This window comes from Coregonus lavaretus (assembly GCF_964263955.1).
Source record: "Coregonus lavaretus genome assembly, chromosome: 20".
Lineage (NCBI taxonomy): Eukaryota > Metazoa > Chordata > Actinopteri > Salmoniformes > Salmonidae > Coregonus > Coregonus lavaretus.
Window position 1 is genome coordinate 44,569,839 of NC_140007.1, and position 20,184 is coordinate 44,590,022.

The 20,184-nt window shown below is 45.7% G+C and overlaps 1 protein-coding gene across 1 annotated transcript in view; it reads left to right on the top strand.

The window, feature by feature from the left end:
- The window catches only part of LOC311148186 (monocarboxylate transporter 5-like), a gene marked incomplete at both ends in the record, with an annotated part of 41,129 nt that overhangs the window by 8,714 nt on the left and 12,231 nt on the right, over positions 1-20,184 (top strand). The window contains one exon of the mRNA XM_084185070.1: positions 14,034-14,245. Within this exon, the coding sequence (XP_084041196.1) occupies positions 14,034-14,245 (212 nt within the window). The remainder of the gene's footprint in view (positions 1-14,033; positions 14,246-20,184) is intronic.

Here is a 20,184-nt window from a genome sequence, read left to right on the forward strand (position 1 = left end):
ATGCGTTCTCTGGAGTGATGATTCACGCTTCACCATCTGGCAGTCCAACGGACAAATCTGGGTTTGGCGGATGCCAGGAGAACGCTACCTGCCCGAATGCATAGTGCCAACTGTAAAGTTTGGTGGAGGAGCAATAATGGTCTGAGGCTGTTTTTTCATGGTTCGGGCTAGGCTCCTTAGTTCCAGTGAAGGGAAATCTAGACGATTATGTGCTTCCAACTTTGTGACGACTGTTTGGGGAAGGCCCTTTCCTGTTTCAGCATGACAATGCCCCCGTGCACAAAGCGAGGTCCATACAGAAATGGTTTGTCGAGATCGGTGTGGAAGAACTTGACTGGCCTGCACAGAGCCCTGACCTCAACCCCATCGAACACCTTTGGGATGAATTGGAACGCTGACTGCAAGCCAGGCCTAATCGCCCAACCAGTGCCCGACCTCACTAATGCTCTTGTGGCTGAATGGAAGCAAGTCCCCGCAGCAATGTTCCAACATCTAGTGGAATCCCAGAAGAGTGGAGGCTGTTATAGCAGCAAAGGGGGGACCAACTCCATATTAACACCCATGATTTTGGAATGAGACGTTCGATGAGCAGGTGTCCACATACTTTTGATAAAGTAGTGTAGATGTACCTAAATCTTTTGATTCTGCCCCCCCCCCCTTTCCGCAAAGAAACCCCATTCAACGTCAAAGTCCATCATAAATACCTTCCAAACACACTGCTCCTCATGACCGCAAGAGTCCTTGTAATGACTTTCTCTGCACAATTTTTCTGCTAACTTATTTCAGTAGGCTAATATTTACCGATGTATTTTGTTATTTCGTATTGAAATTCAGGAAGTAGATTAATGCGCGCCATGAGTCGGGACCTAGGTCGGAACTGCTTATCAGTATTATGAGTAATGGAAAAGGTAATTGCATCACAAAGCAAAATAAAAAAACAAAACAGTCAGCAGGACAGGATAACGTTACCGTTACCGTAGCATGACAAATACAACACGAGCAAACAAATAACGTTATATATAATTATATAACTTTTAGAGACTACAGGTTTTAGCAACTTAGCTTGCAACCTACCTCAAATGGTTGGAGCTTTCCCGTCTATGGTGGAAAGATGGTGGGAACAGAAGCCAGTTTCAACCGGTCCCAAAGTGATCACTTTAATCACAAAGTGATCACTGCAAACGGACAACCGCCACTGATTAATTACTTCAGGTCTCGTATCGACACCATAATCAGGATGTCGGATGGCCTGCAGCCACGCCTGACACAAAGCTCCATCGCGGACAGGAAGAGAATGGAAATGTGCTGTATATTTGTATTTGACAGGGACATTATTCACCCGGGTACAATGCACCGAATTTTGCCCAGATATTCTACCTACTTACTTCCCTAAAGTGACTGAGCTACTCGAGTACCATTCGCCTACAACTTTACTTCAGAGATTGGAAACCGCTACTAACCACTAGCCTAGCTACTAGCTACTAACCACTAGCCTAGCTACTAGCTACTAGCTACTAACCACTAGCCTAGCTACTAGCTACTAACCACTAGCCTAGCTACTAGCTACTAACCACTAGCCTAGCTACTAGCTACTAGCTACTAACCACTAGCCTAGCTACTAGCTACTAACCACTAGCCTAGCTACTAGCTACTAACCACTAGCCTAGCTACTAGCTACTAACCACTAGCCTAGCTACTAGCTACTAACCACTAGCCTAGCTACTAGCTACTAACCACTAGCCTAGCTACTAGCTACTAACCACTAGCCTAGCTACTAGCTACTAACCACTAGCCTAGCTACTAGCTACTAGCTACTAACCACTAGCCTAGCTACTAGCTACTAACCACTAGCCTAGCTACTAGCTACTAACCACTAGCCTAGCTACTAGCTACTAACCACTAGCCTAGCTACTAGCTACTAACCACTAGCCTAGCTACTAGCTACTAACAACTAGCTTAGCTACTAGCTACTAACCACTAGCCTAGCTACTAGCTACTAACCACTAGCCTAGCTACTAGCTACTAGCTACTAACCACTAGCCTAGCTACTAGCTACTAACCACTAGCCTAGCTATTAGCTACTAACCACTAGCCTAGCTACTAGCTACTAACCACTAGCCTAGCTATTAGCTACTAACCACTAGCCTAGCTACTAGCTACTTATTTTACTTCTCTTTGTTTACTTCCTTTCTTGAAGACCAATAGTAACGTGCTCCTTCGTCCTGCCTCCTGTAATTATCAATCTTAGAACGACGAAGAAGAAATCAACGGATTACAGACGATACGGAAGACCATTGCGCTAGCACAAAGTTTTAAATACTTTTTACACATACACATTTATTTGTTTTTAATGCAATTGAGGTACTTTTTGTAAATTTAAATCTAAATACTCAAGCAATGTACCTTAGAAACTGTCTGGGGTACTGACAAACTTCCAGGCAAGTGTTGTAAAAGGGCCCATAAGTGTTTTTGGATGAACTTCCCCTTTAAGTGTTATCGTTGGGAGGCATAGAGCACCAACACCTGCCTGTCTTATCTGTCTGTTTGACTGTCAGAGGTGAGAGCCCCGCAAACACCAAGGCCAGAGACAAAAGCCTTGTGACTTCCCATTCCCAAGCATTTGGCTTCCAAGAAGAGTGGAGTGGAGAGATCTGTTTGTGCTGTCTTGAGTTGTCATGAGTTGGCAAGTCTGTTCTGGGTCGGCAAGACGGCACAAACAGATCTGGGACCAGGCTAGCGAGAGCGAGGCAGCTTTATTGAAACCCATTGTGCTGCGTTTCTACAGAAACAGCTGTTGAACAACTTCCACCAACCTGCTGCGAGTAAAACACACAAACAACCTCAGGGCTAGTCTGTTCTCCTGAGGGGGACCGTGGGGGGGACGCTCTCTGGTCACTAGGAGAGGACAGATAAACAGGAACAGGGGGAAAGACAGCTGTCTGGACTCATGGCATGTCTTTAACCATCACTGTGCAATATTCCACAGTAGAGATAGTAATGTTCTGTTATATGACATAGAGCTCGCTAGCTTGTAGTCCTACAAAATGGAAATGAGTTAGCCATGGCTCGTTGGTCAAAGCTTACAGGGAAATGAATAGGGGTTTTGTTGGGTTTTTTGGATAAACGCCTAAATAAGGTCTGAGGTTAACACAGGCTCAGGAGATCTTACACGTTTTGTTCTATGAGATCATATCTGTCAGTTAACATGACCTTCATAAATTATGAACCCTTTATGTCTTTTATGTGCTTGTTTTGATGAGATAAATTCTTCAACATTTAGAAAAAGTGACGTTAGCTGATGAAGATTATCTCTTAGAAACAAAACGTATAAGATCTCCTAAGCCTGTGTTTACCACAGATCTTATTTTCGGCATTCCAAAAATCTTTAAAATATATATATATATATTTCCCCGTAGGCTATGACCAACGATCCATGGCGGAGTTAGCCTCCGTTAGTGCCGTCAAAAAGACACCATTACTATTGCTCTCTATTAAGGCATGTTTTAGTAACGTTTTATGATGGTCTTTCTCGAGCAAGAAAAAAGACCATCACCCAACTACAATCACATCCTGATAAAGGCTGTTGACGTTTTCAATCAATAAGACTAGAAGAAATTACCGGCTTTAAAATCTATCACTCTACTATCTTTCTAGACTGTCACACAGTGCTCTAACACAGTGATAACCTATAATGCTGCAGAGTATCTGAACTGATATAAGTCCATAGTAGATTCAAGTCACTAACTGCAGTGTGTCCCTGCACTGCGCCTTTATTTACATGTACATTTTTAGTCATTTAGCAGACGCTCTTATCGAGAGCGACTTACAGTTAGTGAGTGCATACATTTTTCATACTTTATCACTGCAGTACTGGATCTATAGAGGAAATCACTATGGCTGCGTCCCATAGGGCACCCCATAGAGCCCTATGGGCCCTGGTCAACAGTAGTGAACTACATAGGGAATAGACTGCCATTTGGGATGCAGCCTAGTGCTGATCTGACTGCAATTTCATTGATCAATGGGATAATGCTGCTGCCTGCCTGTCTGCCCTGAGCTATTCCTGAACCCAGGATCAATAGAGCCACTGCAGCAGCAGCTATCACATTCACATGGACCTCAGCAAGGCAAGGCAGGGCAGGGCCCATCCCAAATGGAACCCTTTTCCTTATATCGGGCACTACTTTTGCCCAGGCCCCGTAGAGCTGTGTTCAGAAGTAGTGCACTTTTATAGGGAATAGGCTGGCAGTTTGGATGCACCGTCATCATCAGCCACTAGAACCAATCCATTAAAAAAAAACGTAATCAATAGATGTGGTGTGACAGATGATCATGAATACAGTAGTTGATGCAGATCTCATCAGATGAGACTCATTGCTGTTGTCTACTGATCGTCTTATCACGTTGAGCTGTTGTCAGATGTTGTCTGTCGTAAGCTTGACAACACTGTTGCTTATGATAAGCCACTGCACTAATCAACCTCTGCTTAACATCGAGTAGGCAAACGGTGTGGAACCCTGCAGAAGAAAACATCACAAATAGAGCCGATGTGACTCCGTAGCCTATGTGCTCATGCCAACTCCATGGCTGTCACTGTCAAGCCAAAACATTACAATGAGTGACAAGGAGTTGGGATGATGGCAACAACAGACTGGCACTCAGGCATGATAGTGTTCCACAACATGGTGCCCTGATGAACGCGGCCACAGCACTGGACTTTCTCTTCAACATGACAGGGAACACGGGACTCCAGATGGGAACTCTGTGGGAGCTGAGTGGGAGGAAACTGATTGGGAGGAAACTGAGTGGGAGGAGACTTGAGTGGGAGGAGACTTGAGTGGGAGGATACTTGAGTGGGAGGAGACTGAGTGGGAGGAGACTGAGTGGGAGGAGACTGAGTGGGAGGAGACTGAGTGTGATGAGACTGAGTGGGAGGGGACTGAGTGGGATGAGACTGAGTGGGAGGAGACTAATACATCCTTATCATTCACCAGATCACGTTTCAACACAGTGTGAAGACTGCTGCTGCTGCTGCCTCTCTCTCTCTCTCTCTCTCTCTCTCTCTCTCTCTCTCTCTCTCTCTCTCTCTCTCTCTCTCTCTCTCTCTCTCTCTCTCTCTCTCTCTCTCTCTCTCTCTCTCTCTCTCTCTCTCTCTCTCTCAGTCTGGCCCTCGCTCACTCACTCGTTCATGGGTTATTCTTTACTACAGAAAGATTAGGGCATGACAATTGATTTACTGATTGATTGAAACCAGGGCTGCATTCAGTACGTTTTTACATTCTGGAACATTCAATTGAACGTAAATTGTGCTGTACTGAACTAACAGTTGAAAAATGGGGAGGGGTTAGGGAACGCTGTCAGCATAGCCACTGCCCTTTAGATACGTCACCCATTGCTTTAAGCCACACCTCGCCACATCCATCAAACGGCAGCAAACGTACATCAAGGTCTGTTCAATAACGTAAAATAACATTTTTGGGAAACGTGTAGTTCAGTAAAAACCATTGGATGCAGAGCCCGCCCTTGGAAGCCCCACCTATTGTTCTCTACATACACTACATGACCAAAGGTATGTGGACACCTGCTCATCAAACATCTAATTCCAAAATCATGGGCATTAATATGGAGTTGGTCTCCCCTTTGCTGCTATAACAGCCTCCACTGTTCTTGGAAGGCTTTCCACTAGATGTTGGAACATTGCTGCGGGGACTTTGCTTCCATTCAGCCACAAGCATTAGTGAGGTCGGCACTGGTTGGGCGATTAGGCCTGGCTCGCAGTCGGCGTTCCAATTCATCCCAAAGGTGTTCGATGGGGTTGAGGTCAGGGCTCTGTGCAGGCCAGTCAAGTTCTTCCACACCGATCTCGGCAAACCATTTCTGTATGGACCTCGCTTTGTGCACGGGGGCATTGTCATGCTGAAACAGTAAAGGGCCTTTCCCAAACTGTTGCCACAAAGTTGGAAGCACAGAATCGTCTAGAATGTCATTTTATGCTGTAGCGTTAAGATTTCCCTTCACTGGAACTAAGGGGCCTAGCCCGAACCATGAAAAATAGCCCCAGACCATTATTCCTCCTCCACCATACAGTTAGCACTATGCATTCGGGCAGGTAGCGTTCTCCTGGCATCCGCCAAACCCAGATGGTGAAGCGTGATTCATCACTCCAGGGAACGCGTTTCCACTGCTCCAGTGTCCAATGGTGGCGAGCTTTACACCACTCCAGCCGACACTTGGCATTGCGCATGGTGATCTTAGGCTTGTGTGCAGCTGCTCGGCCATGGAAACCCATTTCATGAAGCTCCTGACGAACAGTTATTGTGCTGACGTTGCTTCCAGAGGCAGTTTGGAATACGGTAGTGAGTGTTGCAACCGAGGACGGACGATTTTTAAGCGCTACACGCTTCAGCACTCGGCGGTCCCGTTCTGTGAGCTTGTGTGGCCTACCACTTCACAGCTGAACCATTGTTGCTACTAGACTTTTCCACTTCACAATAACAGCACTTACAGTTGACCGGGTCAGCTCTAGCAGGGCAGAAATTTGACGACCTGACTTGTTGGAAAAGTGCCACACAATATCTCATAATGACAAAGTGAAAACAGGTGTTTAGACATTTTTGCAGCAAATGTATTAAAAATAAAAAACAGAAATACCTTATTTACGTAAGTATTCAGACCCTTTGCTATGAGACTCGAAATTGAGTTCATATGCATCCTGCTTCCATTGATCATCCTTGAGATGTTTCTACAACTTGATTGGAGTCCACCAGTGGTAAGTTCAATTGATTGGACATGATTTGGAAAGGCACACACCTGTCTATATAAGGTCCGCTTGGCCAAACTGAGCAATCAGGGGAGAAGGGCCTTGGTCAGGGAGGTGACCAAGAACCCGATGGAGCTCCTCTGTGGAAATGGGAGAACTTTCCAGAAGGGCAACCATCTCTGCAGCACTCCACCAATCAGGCCTTTATGGTAGAGTGCCCAGGCGAAAGCCACTCCTCAGTAAAAGGCACATGACAGCCCGCTTGGAGTTTGCCAAAAGGCACCTAAAGACTCTCAGACCATGAGAAACAAGGCTCTCTGGTCTGATGAAACCAAGGTTGAACTCTTTGGCCTGAATGCCAAGTGTCACGTCTGGAGGAAACCTGGCACCATCCTTACGGTGAAGCATGGTGGTGGCAGCATCATACTGTGGGGATGTTTTTCAATGGCAGGGACTGGAAGGCTAGTCAGGATCGAGGCAAAGATGAACGGAGCAAAGTACAGAGAGATCCTTGATGGAAATCTGCTCCAGAGCACTCAGGACCTCAGACTTAGCACACAGCCAAGTCAACGCAGGAGTGGCTTCGGGACAAGTCTCTGAATGTCCTTGAGTGGCCCATCCAGAGCCCGGACCTGAACCCGATCGAACATCTCTGGAGAGACCTGAAAATAGCTGTGCAGCAACGCTCCCCATCCAACCTGACAGAGCTTGAGAGGATCTGCAGACAGGAATGAGAGAAACTCCTCAAATACAGGTGTGCCAAGCTTGTAGCTTCATACCCAACAAGACTCTATGATGTAATCGCTGCCAAAGGTGCTTCAACAAAGTACTGAGTAAAGGGTCTGAATACTTATGTAAATTTTATTTATTTTTAATAAATTAGCAAAAATGTCTAAAAACCTGTTTTTGCTTTGTCATTATGGGGTATTGTGTGTAGATTGATGAGGGGGGAACAATTTAATCCATTTTAGATTAAGGATGTAACATAACAAAATGTGGAAAAAGTCAAGAGGTCTGAATACTTTCCGAAGGCACTATATAGTGTAAATCCAAGACACTCCATTTAGTATGATATGTTACATTTCGTATGGTATGTATTAATTTGTGGATGTCCGTCCTCCATTTTGTATACGCCACGAATTAGAATTCGTATGATATGTTACGAATAGCATTTCGTACAAAATGTTACAAATTTCCTAAATGGCGCCTAGCTAGATAAGATGGGGCCGACGGAGAAGGCTGACATCTTATGAGTTCCAACCCAACTTCCTCCACATGCCAACACCACTCTGGCACTCAACGAACTGTATGGGGCCATAAACAAACAAGAAACCGCTCACCCAGAGGCAGCTTTTCTGATGGGCGGAGACTTTAGCGCGCGGAGACTTAAAACCAGCACGTCTCCTGCGCCACTAGGGGCGCTAAAACTCTAGACCACTTTTATTCTACCTACAGAAACGCAAACAAGGCTTCGTCCTCCCTTCGGGAAATCTGACCATGACTCCATTCTCCTGCTTCTTGTTTACAAACAAAAGCTCAAACAGGAAGTACCAGTGATGCACTCAATACGGAAGTGGTCGAACGAAGCAGACAAGACTGTTTTGCTAGTACAGACTGGGATACATTCTGGGATTCATCCGATAACATTGAGGACACAACAGTCATGGGCTTCATCAATAAGTGCATAGACGATGTCGTCCTCACAGTGACTATAAGAACGTATCCAAACCAAAAAAACATGGATTACAGGCATTATCCTGGGCTAAAGGCTACAGCTACGGCTGAACGGGTCACAGACATGAACGCATACAAGAAATCCCGCTATTACCTCCGACGAGACATCAAACATGCAAAAGGACAATATAGGAGGAAGGTGAAATCCTATTACACCGGCTACGACACTCGTCGTATGTGGCAGGGCTTGCAGACGATAACGGATTACAAAGGGAAACCCAGCCATGAGATGCCCAGCGATGCAGAACTCCCAAACGAGCTAAAATGCCTTTTGTGCACGCTTCGAGGAATATAACACAGTGCCTTGCGCGATAGCCCCTGTTTTGCCGGATTACTGTGTGATCTCGCACTCCGTGGCCGATGTGAGCAAAACGTCTAAACAGGTTAACAGACAAAATCCAGACGGAATAACCGGGCGCGTTCTCAAAGCATGTGCAGACCAGCTGGCAGGTGTCTTCACAGACATTTTCAATCTCTCCTTGTCCCAGTCTGTAATCCCAACATGTTTCAAGCTGACCACCATTGTTCCTGTTCCCAGGAGCTCCAAGGTAACCTGCCTAAATTACTATTGCATTGTAGCACTCAACATCTGTAATTATGAAGTGTTTTGAAAGGCTGGTCATGAGACACATCAACACCATCATCCCAGACACCCTTGGACCCACTCCAATTCGCATACTGCCCCAACAGATCCACAGATGACTCAATATCAATTAAACTTCACACTGCCCACTCCCACCTGGACAAGAGGGGAAATAACTATGTGAGATTGCTGTTCATAAACTACAGCTCAGCGTTGAACACCATAGTCTCCTCCAAGCTCATCACCAAGCTAGGGGCCCTCGGACTGAACGCTTTCCTCTGCAACTGGAACCTGGATTTCCTGACAGGCCGGCCCCAGGTGTTGAGGGCAGGCAACAACATCTCCGCCACACTGACCCTCAATACGGGGGGCTCACGACTCCAACACCATCATCAAGTTTGCTGACGACACAACGGTGGTAGGCCTGATCACCGACGGCGATGAGTCAGCCGACAGGGAAGAGGTCAGAGACTTGGCAGTGTGTTTCCAGGACAACAACTTCTCCCTCAACGTCAGTAAGACCAAGGAGCTGATCGTGGACTATAGGAGAAAGAGGGGAGACCACGCCCCCATCCACATCGACAGGGCAGTTGTGGAGCGGGTCAAGAGCTTCAAGTTCCTTGGCGCCACATTACTGAGGACTTAACATGGTCCACACACACCACACTGTCGTGAAGAGGGCACGGCAGTGTCTCTTCCCCCTCAGGAGGCTGAAAAGATTTAGCATGGGCCCTCAGATCCTCAAAAAGTTCTACAGCTGCACCATCGAGATCTTCTTGACTGGCTGCATCACCGCTTGGTATGGCAACTGCACCGCCCTTGACCGCAAAGCGCTACAGAGGGTGGTGCGGACAGCCCAGTACATCACTGGGAAAGGTTCGTAAGCAAGCATTTCACTGTAAAGTCTACACCAGTTGTATCCGGCGCATTTGATGAATAAAATTTGATTTGATTTGCATGAAAATTATATGTCTCTCGTTGAATGACAACAAACAGTGAATTGAAGAACTGTTTTGGCTGGGAAGCATGTGGACACCTTTATGGGTTAGCTAACATGCTAAGTAGTTGCAAAGTAGCTCAAAAGTAGTAGCTAAGTAGTTGCAAAGTTGCTAAAATGCTAAAGTTGTCCGTGATAAAATTCGAACACGCAATCTTTGGGTTGCTAGACGTTCGTGTTATGTAAAGTCCCCTGTTTAGGGGACCTGTGTGGTTCTGGTACCGGTTCCGACCAACATTTTTGCTTATAAATCAATCTGTGGACACCGTAGATCAAAATGGCTTGCAATGAGTGGTAGCCCTGAGTATTTATCTTATGCCTGTGTGAAGCAGGATGTGAAATCTGACACCACTTGAAGCTGGGATGTCCCTCCTGTCATTTCATTCGCTCTTCCAACTGTCCATCAACTCCTGGCTGAAACCTACATCACAGCCACTAAGAATGCATATGCGTGGAGTCCTTACATCGTAACACAGCAGTAGAGAGTGGTTTTGTTGCTGTAGCACATTCAGAGATCAATTTATAGCCAGTAATCTGCAATAATTAATAGATTTGGAGAAAAAAAACACTGGGTCCTCACCGAGTGGCGCAGCGGTCTAAGGCACTGCATCACTGGCTGTGTCACAGCCGGCCGTGACCGGGAGACCCATGGGGCAGCGCACAATTGGCCCAGTGTCGTCCGGGTTAGGGGAGGGTTTGGCCGGCCGGGATTTCCTTGTCTCATCGTGCTCTAGCGACTCCTTGTGGCGGGCCAGGCACCTGCAAGCTGACCTCGGTCGTCAGTTGGACAGTGTTTCCTACGACACATTAGTGCGGCTGGCTTCCGGGTTAAGCGAGCAGTGTGTCAAGAAGCAGTGCGGCTTGGCAGGGTTGTGTTTCGGATGACGCATGGCTCTCGACCTTCGCCTCTCCCGAGTCCGTAGGGGAGTTGCAGCGATGAGACAAGATCGTAACTACCAATTGGGGAGGAAAAAGGGGCAAAAAAAAATAGTTTTCTGTTTGTCATAGACGGACAAGATTAATATGAGATAAAAGGCGAGTTCCTAACGAGTTCTAGAGCTCTGTGAGACGTTCACAGTGATGGGTGTGGACATTTTGATCAAGAGAGACCTTTAGAAAATATGCACATTTTCTCTAACACTAAATATAGAAATATGTATTTTACAGTTATAAGGAAGGTGAAATCTTACAGTTAGTCATTTTATAAATTGATAATGCTATATTTAGAAAAAACGATAAGTCATTTCAAGCCTTATTCATACAGTTTTGTTGAATAGGAAATACATAATATAAAATATTTCATATTTGTATCATATTTGTACTGTGTACTTAAGCTTGTGTCCTCAAAGTAACTACACTTTAGCAATTTATAACTATTTTGACCAGAAAGGTGAGATTTTAACCTTTCTTGGTGTATGCAGCATTACTAGTTATTGTTTATGGCCCTCTCATGATAAATAATTACTTTCGGGGATTATGTAGATTTCAGTTTAGATTACATTTAGTTACATTTAAGAGGTTTTAAGTAACCTTCTATCCTATGTAAATCAAATCAAACTTTATTTGTCACATGCGCCGAATACAACAGGTGTAGACCTTACCGTGAAATGCTTACTTACAGCCCTTAACCAACAATGCAGTTTAAGAAAGAGTTAAGGAAATATTTACCAAATAAACTAAAGTAAAAAATTATTTTAAAAAAGTAACACAATCAAATAACAATAACGAGGCTATATACAGGAGTGGAAACTAGATACGGGACCGGTTCGGCAGGGCCGATGTAGATCTTACGCATCGCGAATTGTTGTGTGTTTTTCTCAATAAGAATTCTGGGCGCTCTGTTGGGAACGGATGTGTCGGCATATCTGTGGCCGCTGACCCTGCTCTATGCATTCATCCGGTGGACGTGATCCCAGGCGCACAGGAGGCTTTGGCACCAATGACCGCAGATATGGGATCTGTGGGTTTGGCCCCTGAAAGGTTGAATTTGACAGCTAGGGGCTGTTGCCAGAGAATTCAATGTTAATTTCTCTAGCATAAGCTGCCTTCAACGTCATTTTAGAGAACTTGGCAGTATTACCTACCGGCCTCACAACCGCAGAACATGTGTAACCACGACAGCCGAGGACCTCCACATCCGGCTTCTTCACCTGCGGGATCGTCTGAGACCAGCCACCCGGACAGCTGATGAAACTGTGGGTTTGCGCAACCAAATAATTTCTGCACAAACTGTCAGAAACCATCTCAGGGAAGCTCGTCTGCACGCTCATCGTCCTCACCAGGGTCTTGACCTGACTGCAGGTCGGCGTCGTAATCGACTTCAGTGGGCAAATGCTCACCTTCGATGACCACTGGCACGCTGGAGAAGTGTGCTTTTCACGGAAGAATCCCGATTTCAAATGTACCGGGCAGATGACAGACAGCGTGTATGGCGTCGTGTGGGCGAGTGGTTTGCTGATGTCAACGTTGTGAACAGAGTGCCCCATGGTGGCGGTGGGGTTATGGTATGGGCAGGCATAAGCAACGGACAACGAACACAATTGCATTTTATCAATGGCAATTTGAATGCACAGAGATACCGTGACGAGATCCTGAGGTCCATTGTCGTGCCATTCATCCGCCGCCTTCACCTCGTGTGTCAGCATGGTAATGCACGGCCCCATGTTGCAAGGATCTGTACTCAATTCCTGGAAGCTGAAAATGTCCCAGTTCTTCCATGGCCTGCATACTCACCAAACATGTCACCCATTGAGCATGTTTGGGATGGATCGACGTGTATGACATCGTGTTCCAGTTCTCGTTAATATCCAGCAACTTCACACAGCCATTGAAGAGGAGTGGGACAACATTCCACAGACCACAATCAACAGCCTGATCAACTCTATGTGAAGGAGATGTGTCACGCTGCATGAGGCAAATGGTGGTCACACCCCTACCTTTTTTTAAGGTATCTGTGACCAACAGATGCACATCTGTATTCCCAGTCATGTGAAATCCATAAATTAGAGCCTAATTTATTTATTTCAGTTGACTGATTTCCTTATATGAACTGTAACATCTTTGAAATTGTTGCATTTATATTTTTGTTCAGTGTAGTTTGGATGTAGTGAACTACTTATTCAAAGTAACATTAGTTCAGTAAACTATATGTTTCTTAAGGGTAGCTTTAATGTAGCTTAACTTTTCCAGAGAGAAGTATTTGGTAGCTTGGTAAACTATATTTTCAGAGTAGCTTCCCCAACTCTGCATTTTGCTGAAGCGACTTGTTATGTCTGTACATCTCTAGGAACGCTACTCACTCAACAGCCCACCCACCTTTTAACAGAACCCCTTTGTACACAGTTTTCTGTATACCAGGTATGAAATGATCCGTTGATGACAAAGTACATAATATATCATCATCATAGGGTAAAGTCATCAATAGTCTTGTTTGATACAGCTGCTGTGGGAAGAGACTTAAGTTATCATATGTAATACACATGCTCCCCCTTCTTCCTTCCCCCTCCCCCTCTCCTTCCTTCTCCCCCTCCCTCCCCCTCTTCTGCTCCCTCTCTCCCACCTCTGCCTCTCCCCTCTCACCTCCCCCTCTCCCTGCCCCTCCCTCCCCCTCTCCTTCTCCCTCTCCTTCTCCTTCTCCCTCCCCTCCCTCCCTCCTCACCTTCTCCCTCCCCCTCTCCTTCTCCCTCTCCTTCTCCCTCTCCTTCCTCTCCCCCTCTCCTTCTCCTTCTTCCTCCCCATCTCCTTCTCCCTCCCCTCCCTCTCCCCCTCCCTCTCCTTCTCCCTCTCCTTCTCCCTCCCCTCCCTCTCCCTCTCCCCCTCTCCTTCTCTATCCCTCTCCCTCTCTCCCTCTCCCTCTCCCTCTCCCTCCCCTCCCCTGCCTCTCCCCCTCTCCTTCTCCCTCCCCTCCCTCTCCCCCTCTCCTTCTCCTTCTCCCTCTCCCCCTCTCCTTCTCCCTCCAGGTATCACAGAGACTATAGCCCAGCTAGGCTCTGGCTGGCTAGCGGATAAGAACCTGTTCCATAAGTACCACTACCACAAGGCCTACCTGATCCTGTGTGGAGTGGTCAACCTGTTCGCCCCGCTGGCTAACACCTACATCCTGCTCATGGTCTACGCTGTGTTCTTTGCCATCTTCTGCGGCGGTTACATGGCACTGCTACTGCCTGTCCTGGTAAGAATCACACACCACAAAAGGCACAAGCCTGAACATATACCAGTGTTTGTTCTAATAAGCCATGTTCCACGGGGCTACATGCCACTGCGACTGCCCGTCCTGGGTTGGGATCGAGTTGAAGAATTGAAGTCAGTCAATTCAGGAAGTTAACTGAAATTCCAATTCAATAAATGAAAAAAAGGGCATCTGTTTTCTATTTCTCACTGAGTCATTCGATGATATATTTTAAGAAAATAAAACTTGCACACTGCGTGTGAGTTTACGCATCAGCGGCCGAGAGACAATACAAGGACATTATCTAGTGATGCTGGCAAGGCATGCAAATTCTTATTTTCTTTCAAGGTAACCTAGATACCACTTACCAATCAATGAAGATAAATAAAATAACCATACAGGGGAGATAAGAGAGCGCTTTCTTGAGAGAAATTGCTAGTAACATTTGTTCCATGGCAATAAAGTGTTCTGATTCTGATTAGAATGCAGCACTAGTGATATCTATTGAGAGAGATAAGCCTTTTTAAAATAGCCTGACCAACCATTCGAAACAGGATCTTTTGAAGGATCTGATCGCTGTTTGCTGATCTGTGCCGTTTCACACAATCCAGCCATTGAGCGGTGTTTGTGTGTGTGTGTGTGTGTGTGTGTGTTTGTGTGTGTGTTTGTGTGTGTGTGTGTGTGTGTGTGTGTGTGTGTGTGTGTGTGTGTGTGTGTGTGTGTGTGTGTGTTTGTGTGTGTTTGTGTGTTTGTGGCCTTGGACATGCAATGTGATATGAGAGGGAGAATGTGTGTGAACTGATATCAGTCTAGGACAGCTGTAGATGGGGTCTGTTACCTCTCCTCCCTCCCAGTCAAAAACACTTAGACAAAGCAAAAAAACTATTGTGCGTGTGTGCGTGTGTGTGTGTGTGTGTGTGTGTGTGTGTGTGCGTTTGTGCTCTGAGTAAACTTTGCAATACAGGCGAAGTGACAATTGAAATGAGCTGGCGTCAAATTCCATAGTTGGATAAGTTTAGTATAAAACAAGTCAGCCAACAGTCATCGTGCTCTGTCTCAACTACTTCCTTCAAACCAGTTCAGAATAGTAATGAGAGAAGTCATGACACTTTGGTGCCTCTGGTCTTTAATGCCTCTGGTCTTTAATACCTCTGGTCTTTAATGCCTCTAGTCTTTAATGCCTCTGGTCTTTAATGCCTCTAGTCTTTAATGCCTCTCTGGTCTTTAATGCCTCTGGTCTTTAATACCTCTGGTCTTTAATGCCTCTGGTCTTTAATGCCTCTAGTCTTTAATACCTCTGGTCTTCTAGTCTTTAATGCCTCTAGTCTTTAATGCCTCTGGTCTTTAATACCTCTGGTCTTTAATGCCTCTGGTCTTTAATGCCTCTAGTCTTTAATGCCTCTCTGGTCTTTAATGCCTCTGGTCTTTAATGCCTCTAGTCTTTAATGCCTCTGGTCTTTAATGCCTCTAGTCTTTAATGCCTCTCTGGTCTTTAATGCCTCTGGTCTTTAATACCTCTGGTCTTTAATGCCTCTAGTCTTTAATGCCTCTAGTCTTTAATGCCTCTGGTCTTTAATGCCTCTGGTCTTTAATACCTCTAGTCTTTAATGCCTCTAGTCTTTAATACCTCTGGTCTTTAATGCCTCTGGTCTTTAATGCCTCTGGTCTTTAATACCTCTGGTCTTCTAGTCTTTAATGCCTCTAGTCTTTAATGCCTCTGGTCTTTAATACCTCTGGTCTTCTAGTCTTTAATGCCTCTAGTCTTTAATGCCTCTGGTCTTTAATACCTCTGGTCTTTAATGCCTCTGGTCTTTAATGCCTCTAGTCTTTAATGCCTCTAGTCTTTAATGACTCTGGTCTTTAATACCTCTGGTCTTCTAGTCTTTAATGCCTCTAGTCTTTAATGACTCTGGTCTTTAATACCTCTGGTCTTCTAGTCTTTAATGCCTCTAGTCTTTAATGCCTCTCTGGTCTTTAATACCTCTGGTCTTCTAGTCTTTAATGCCTCTAGTCTTGCGCATATTGTGTGATTGTAAAGATTATTGTAGGTAATATATCATGGGAAATATTGAACACAACAAACAAGGAGACTAGATGACTGTAAGTTGCTTTGGATAAAAGCGTCCGAGGTGTGTTTGTGTGTGTGCTTCCGTGTGTGTGCATGTGTGTGTGTGCATTCGTGCGTGTGTGTGTTAACTAGCTGGTGTAGTGGAAGGAGGTTAGCTACCTTGAGAACTCACCTCAGGCAGTGGCATGGTCCCTTGTGGCTCAGTTGGTAGAGTGTGGCACTTGCAACGCCAGGGTTGTGGGTTCGATTCCCATGGGGGACTAGTACGAGAATGTATGCACTCACTACTGTAAATCGCTCTGGATAAGAGCGTCTGCTAAATGACTCAAATGTAAATGCATGGACCCACTTTTCTTATCTCTGTAACAGTACACCACATACCAGGGCTCTCCTACCCTGTTCCTGGAGAGCTACCCTGCTGTAGATTTGAATTCCAACCCTGTTCCTGGAGAGTTACCCTGCTGTAGGTTTTTACTCCAACCCTGTTCCTGGAGAGTTACCCTGCTGTAGGTTTTAACTCCAACCCTGTTCCTGGAGAGTTACCCTGCTGTAGGTTTTAACTCCAACCCTGTTCCTGGAGAGTTACCCTGCTGTAGGTTTTAACTCCAACCCTGTTCCTGGAGAGTTACCCTGCTGTAGGTTTTAACTCCAACCCTGTTCCTGGAGAGTTACCCTGCTGTAGGTTTTAACTCCAACCCTGTTCCTGGAGAGTTACCCTGCTGTAGGTTTTAACTCCAACCCTGTTCCTGGAGAGTTACCCTGCTGTAGGTTTTAACTCCAACCCTGTTCCTGGAGAGTTACCCTGCTGTAGGTTTTAACTCCAACCCCATTTGTAACTAACCTGATTTAGCTTACAGTGTCTTGCAAAGGTATTCATCCCCCTTGTCGTTTTTCCTATTTTGTTGCATTACAACCTGTAATTTTAAATTTATTTTTATTTGGATTTCATGTAATGGAAATACATAAAATAGTCCAAATTGGTGAAGTGAAATAAAAATAATAACTTGTTTCAAAAAATTCGAAAAAAATAAATAACGGAAAAGGGGTGCGTGCACATGTATTCACCCCCTTTGCTATGAAGCCCCTAAATAAGATCTGGTGCAACCAATTACCTTCAGAAGTCACATAATTAGTTAACTAAAGTCCACCTGTGTGCAATCTGTCACATGATCTGTCACAAGATCTCAGTATATATACACCTGTTCAGTATGAAAAATGTATGCACTCACTAACTGTAAGTCGCTCTGGATAAGAGCGTCTGCTAAATGACTAAAATGTAAATGTTCTGAAAGGCCCCAGAGTCTGCGACACCATGAAGACCAAGGAGCTCTCCAAACAGGTCAGGGACAAAGTTGTGGAGAAGTACAGATCAGGGTTGGGTTATAAAAAAATATCTGAAACTTTGAACATCCAACGGAGCACCATTAAATCCATTATAAAAAAATTGAAAGAATATGGCACCACAACAAACCTGCCAAGAGAGGGCCGCCCACCAAAACTCACGGACCAGGCAAGGAGGGCATTAATCAGAAAGGCAACAAAGAGACCAAAGATAACCCTGAAGGAGCTGCAAAGCTCCACAGCGGAGATTGGAGTATCTGTCCATAGGACCACTTTAAGCTGTACACTCCACAGAGCTGGGCTTTACGGAAGAGTGGCCAGAAAAAAGCCATTGCTTAAAGAAAAATATAAGCAAACACGTTTGATGTTCACCAAAAGGCATGTGGGAGACTCCCCAAACATATGGAAGAACGTACTCTGGTCAGATGAGACTAAAATTGAGCTTTCTGGCCATCAAGGAAAATGCTATGTCTGGCGCAAACCCAACACCTCTCATCACCCCGAGAACACCACGGTGGTGGCAGCATCATGCTGTGGGGATGTTTTTCATCAGCAGGGACTGGGAAACTGGTCAGAATGGAAGGAATGATGGATGGCACTAAATACAGGGAAATTCTTGAAGGAAACCTGTTTCAGTCTTCCAGAGATTTGAGACTGGGTCGGAGGTTCACCTTCCAGCAAGACAATGACCCTAAGCATACTGCTAAAGCAACACTTGAGTGGTTTAAGCGGAAACATTTAAATGTCTTGGAATGGCCTAGTCAAAGCCCAGACCTTAATCCAATTGAGAATCTGTGGTATGACTTAAAGATTGCTGTACACCAGCAGAACCCATCCAACTTGAAGGAGTTGGAGCAGTTGTGCCTTGAAGAATGGGCAAAAATCCCAGTGGCTAGATGTGCAAACCTTATAGAGACATACCCCAAGAGACTTGCAGCTGTAATTGCTGCAAAAGGTGGCTCTACAAAGTATTGACTTTGGGGGGGGGTGAATAGTTATGCACGCTCATGTTTTCTGTTTTTTTTGTTTTATTTCTTGTTTGTTTCACAATAAAAAAATATTTTGCATCTTCAAAGTGGTAGGCATATTGTGTAAATCAAATGATACAAACCCCCCCCAAAAATCTATTTTAATTCCACGTTGTAAGGCAACGAAATAGGAAAAATGCCAAGTGGGGTGAATACTTTCGCAAGCCACTGTATCAACCAGCAAATTATTTAAATCCGGTGCGCTAGGTTGAGGTTAGAGCAAAAACCTACAGGACGGTAGCTCTCCAGGAACAGGATTGGAGAGCCCTGACTTACACACATTACATATGTAGAACATTATTTTTCAGTTATTTTAATACAGTGCCTTCAGAAAGTATTCATACCCCTTGACCTATTCCACATTTTATTGTGTTACTTCATACATTCACAATGGATTAAATAGATGTATTTCTCCCCCATCTACACACAATTTTACATTTACATTTTAGTCATTTAGCAGACGCTCTTATCCAGAGCGACTTACAGGAGCAATTAGGGTTAAGTGCCTTGCTCAAGGGCACATTTACGTCATTTAGCAGACGCTCTTATCCAGAGCGACTCACAAATTGGTGCGTTCACCCTATAGCCAGTGGGATAACCACTTTACAATTTTTTTTTGGGGGGGGGGGGGGGGTAGAAGGATTACTTTATCCTATCCCAGGTATTCCTTAAAGAGGTGGGGTTTCAAATGTCTCCGGAAGGTGGTGAGTGACTCCGCTGTCCTGGCGTCGTGAGGGAGCTTGTTCCACCATTGGGGTGCCAGAGCAGCGAACAGTTTTGACTGGGCTGAGCGGGAACTATGCTTCCGCAGAGGAAGGGGAGCCAGCAGGCCAGAGGTGGATGAACGCAATGCCCTCGTTTGGGTGTAGGGACTGATCAGAGCCCGAAGGTACAGAGGTGCCGTTCCCCTCACTGCTCCATAGGCAAGCACCATGGTCTTGTAGCGGATGCGAGCTTCAACTGGAAGCCAGTGGAGTGTGCGGAGGAGGGGGGTGACGTGAGAGAACTTGGGAAGGTTGAACACCAGACGGGCTGCGGCATTCTGGATGAGTTGTAGGGGTTTAATGGCACAGGCAGGGAGGCCAGCCAACAGCGAGTTGCAGTAGTCCAGACGGGAGATGACAAGTGCCTGGATTAGGACCTGTGCCGCTTCCTGTGTAAGGCAGGGTCGTACTCTCCGAATGTTGTAGAGCATGAACCTGCAGGAGCGGGTCACCGCCTTGATGTTGGTGGAGAACGACAGGGTGTTGTCCAGGGTCACGCCTAGGCTCTTCGCACTCTGGGAGGAGGACACAGCGGAGTTGTCAACCGTGATGGCGAGATCATGGAACGGGCAGTCCTTCCCCGGGAGGAAGAGCAGCTCCGTCTTGCCAGGGTTCAGCTTGAGGTGGTGATCCGTCATCCATACTGATATGTCTGCCAGACATGCAGAGATGCGATTCGCCACCTGGTTATCAGAAGGGGGAAAGGAGAAGATTAGTTGTGTATCGTCAGCGTAGCAATGA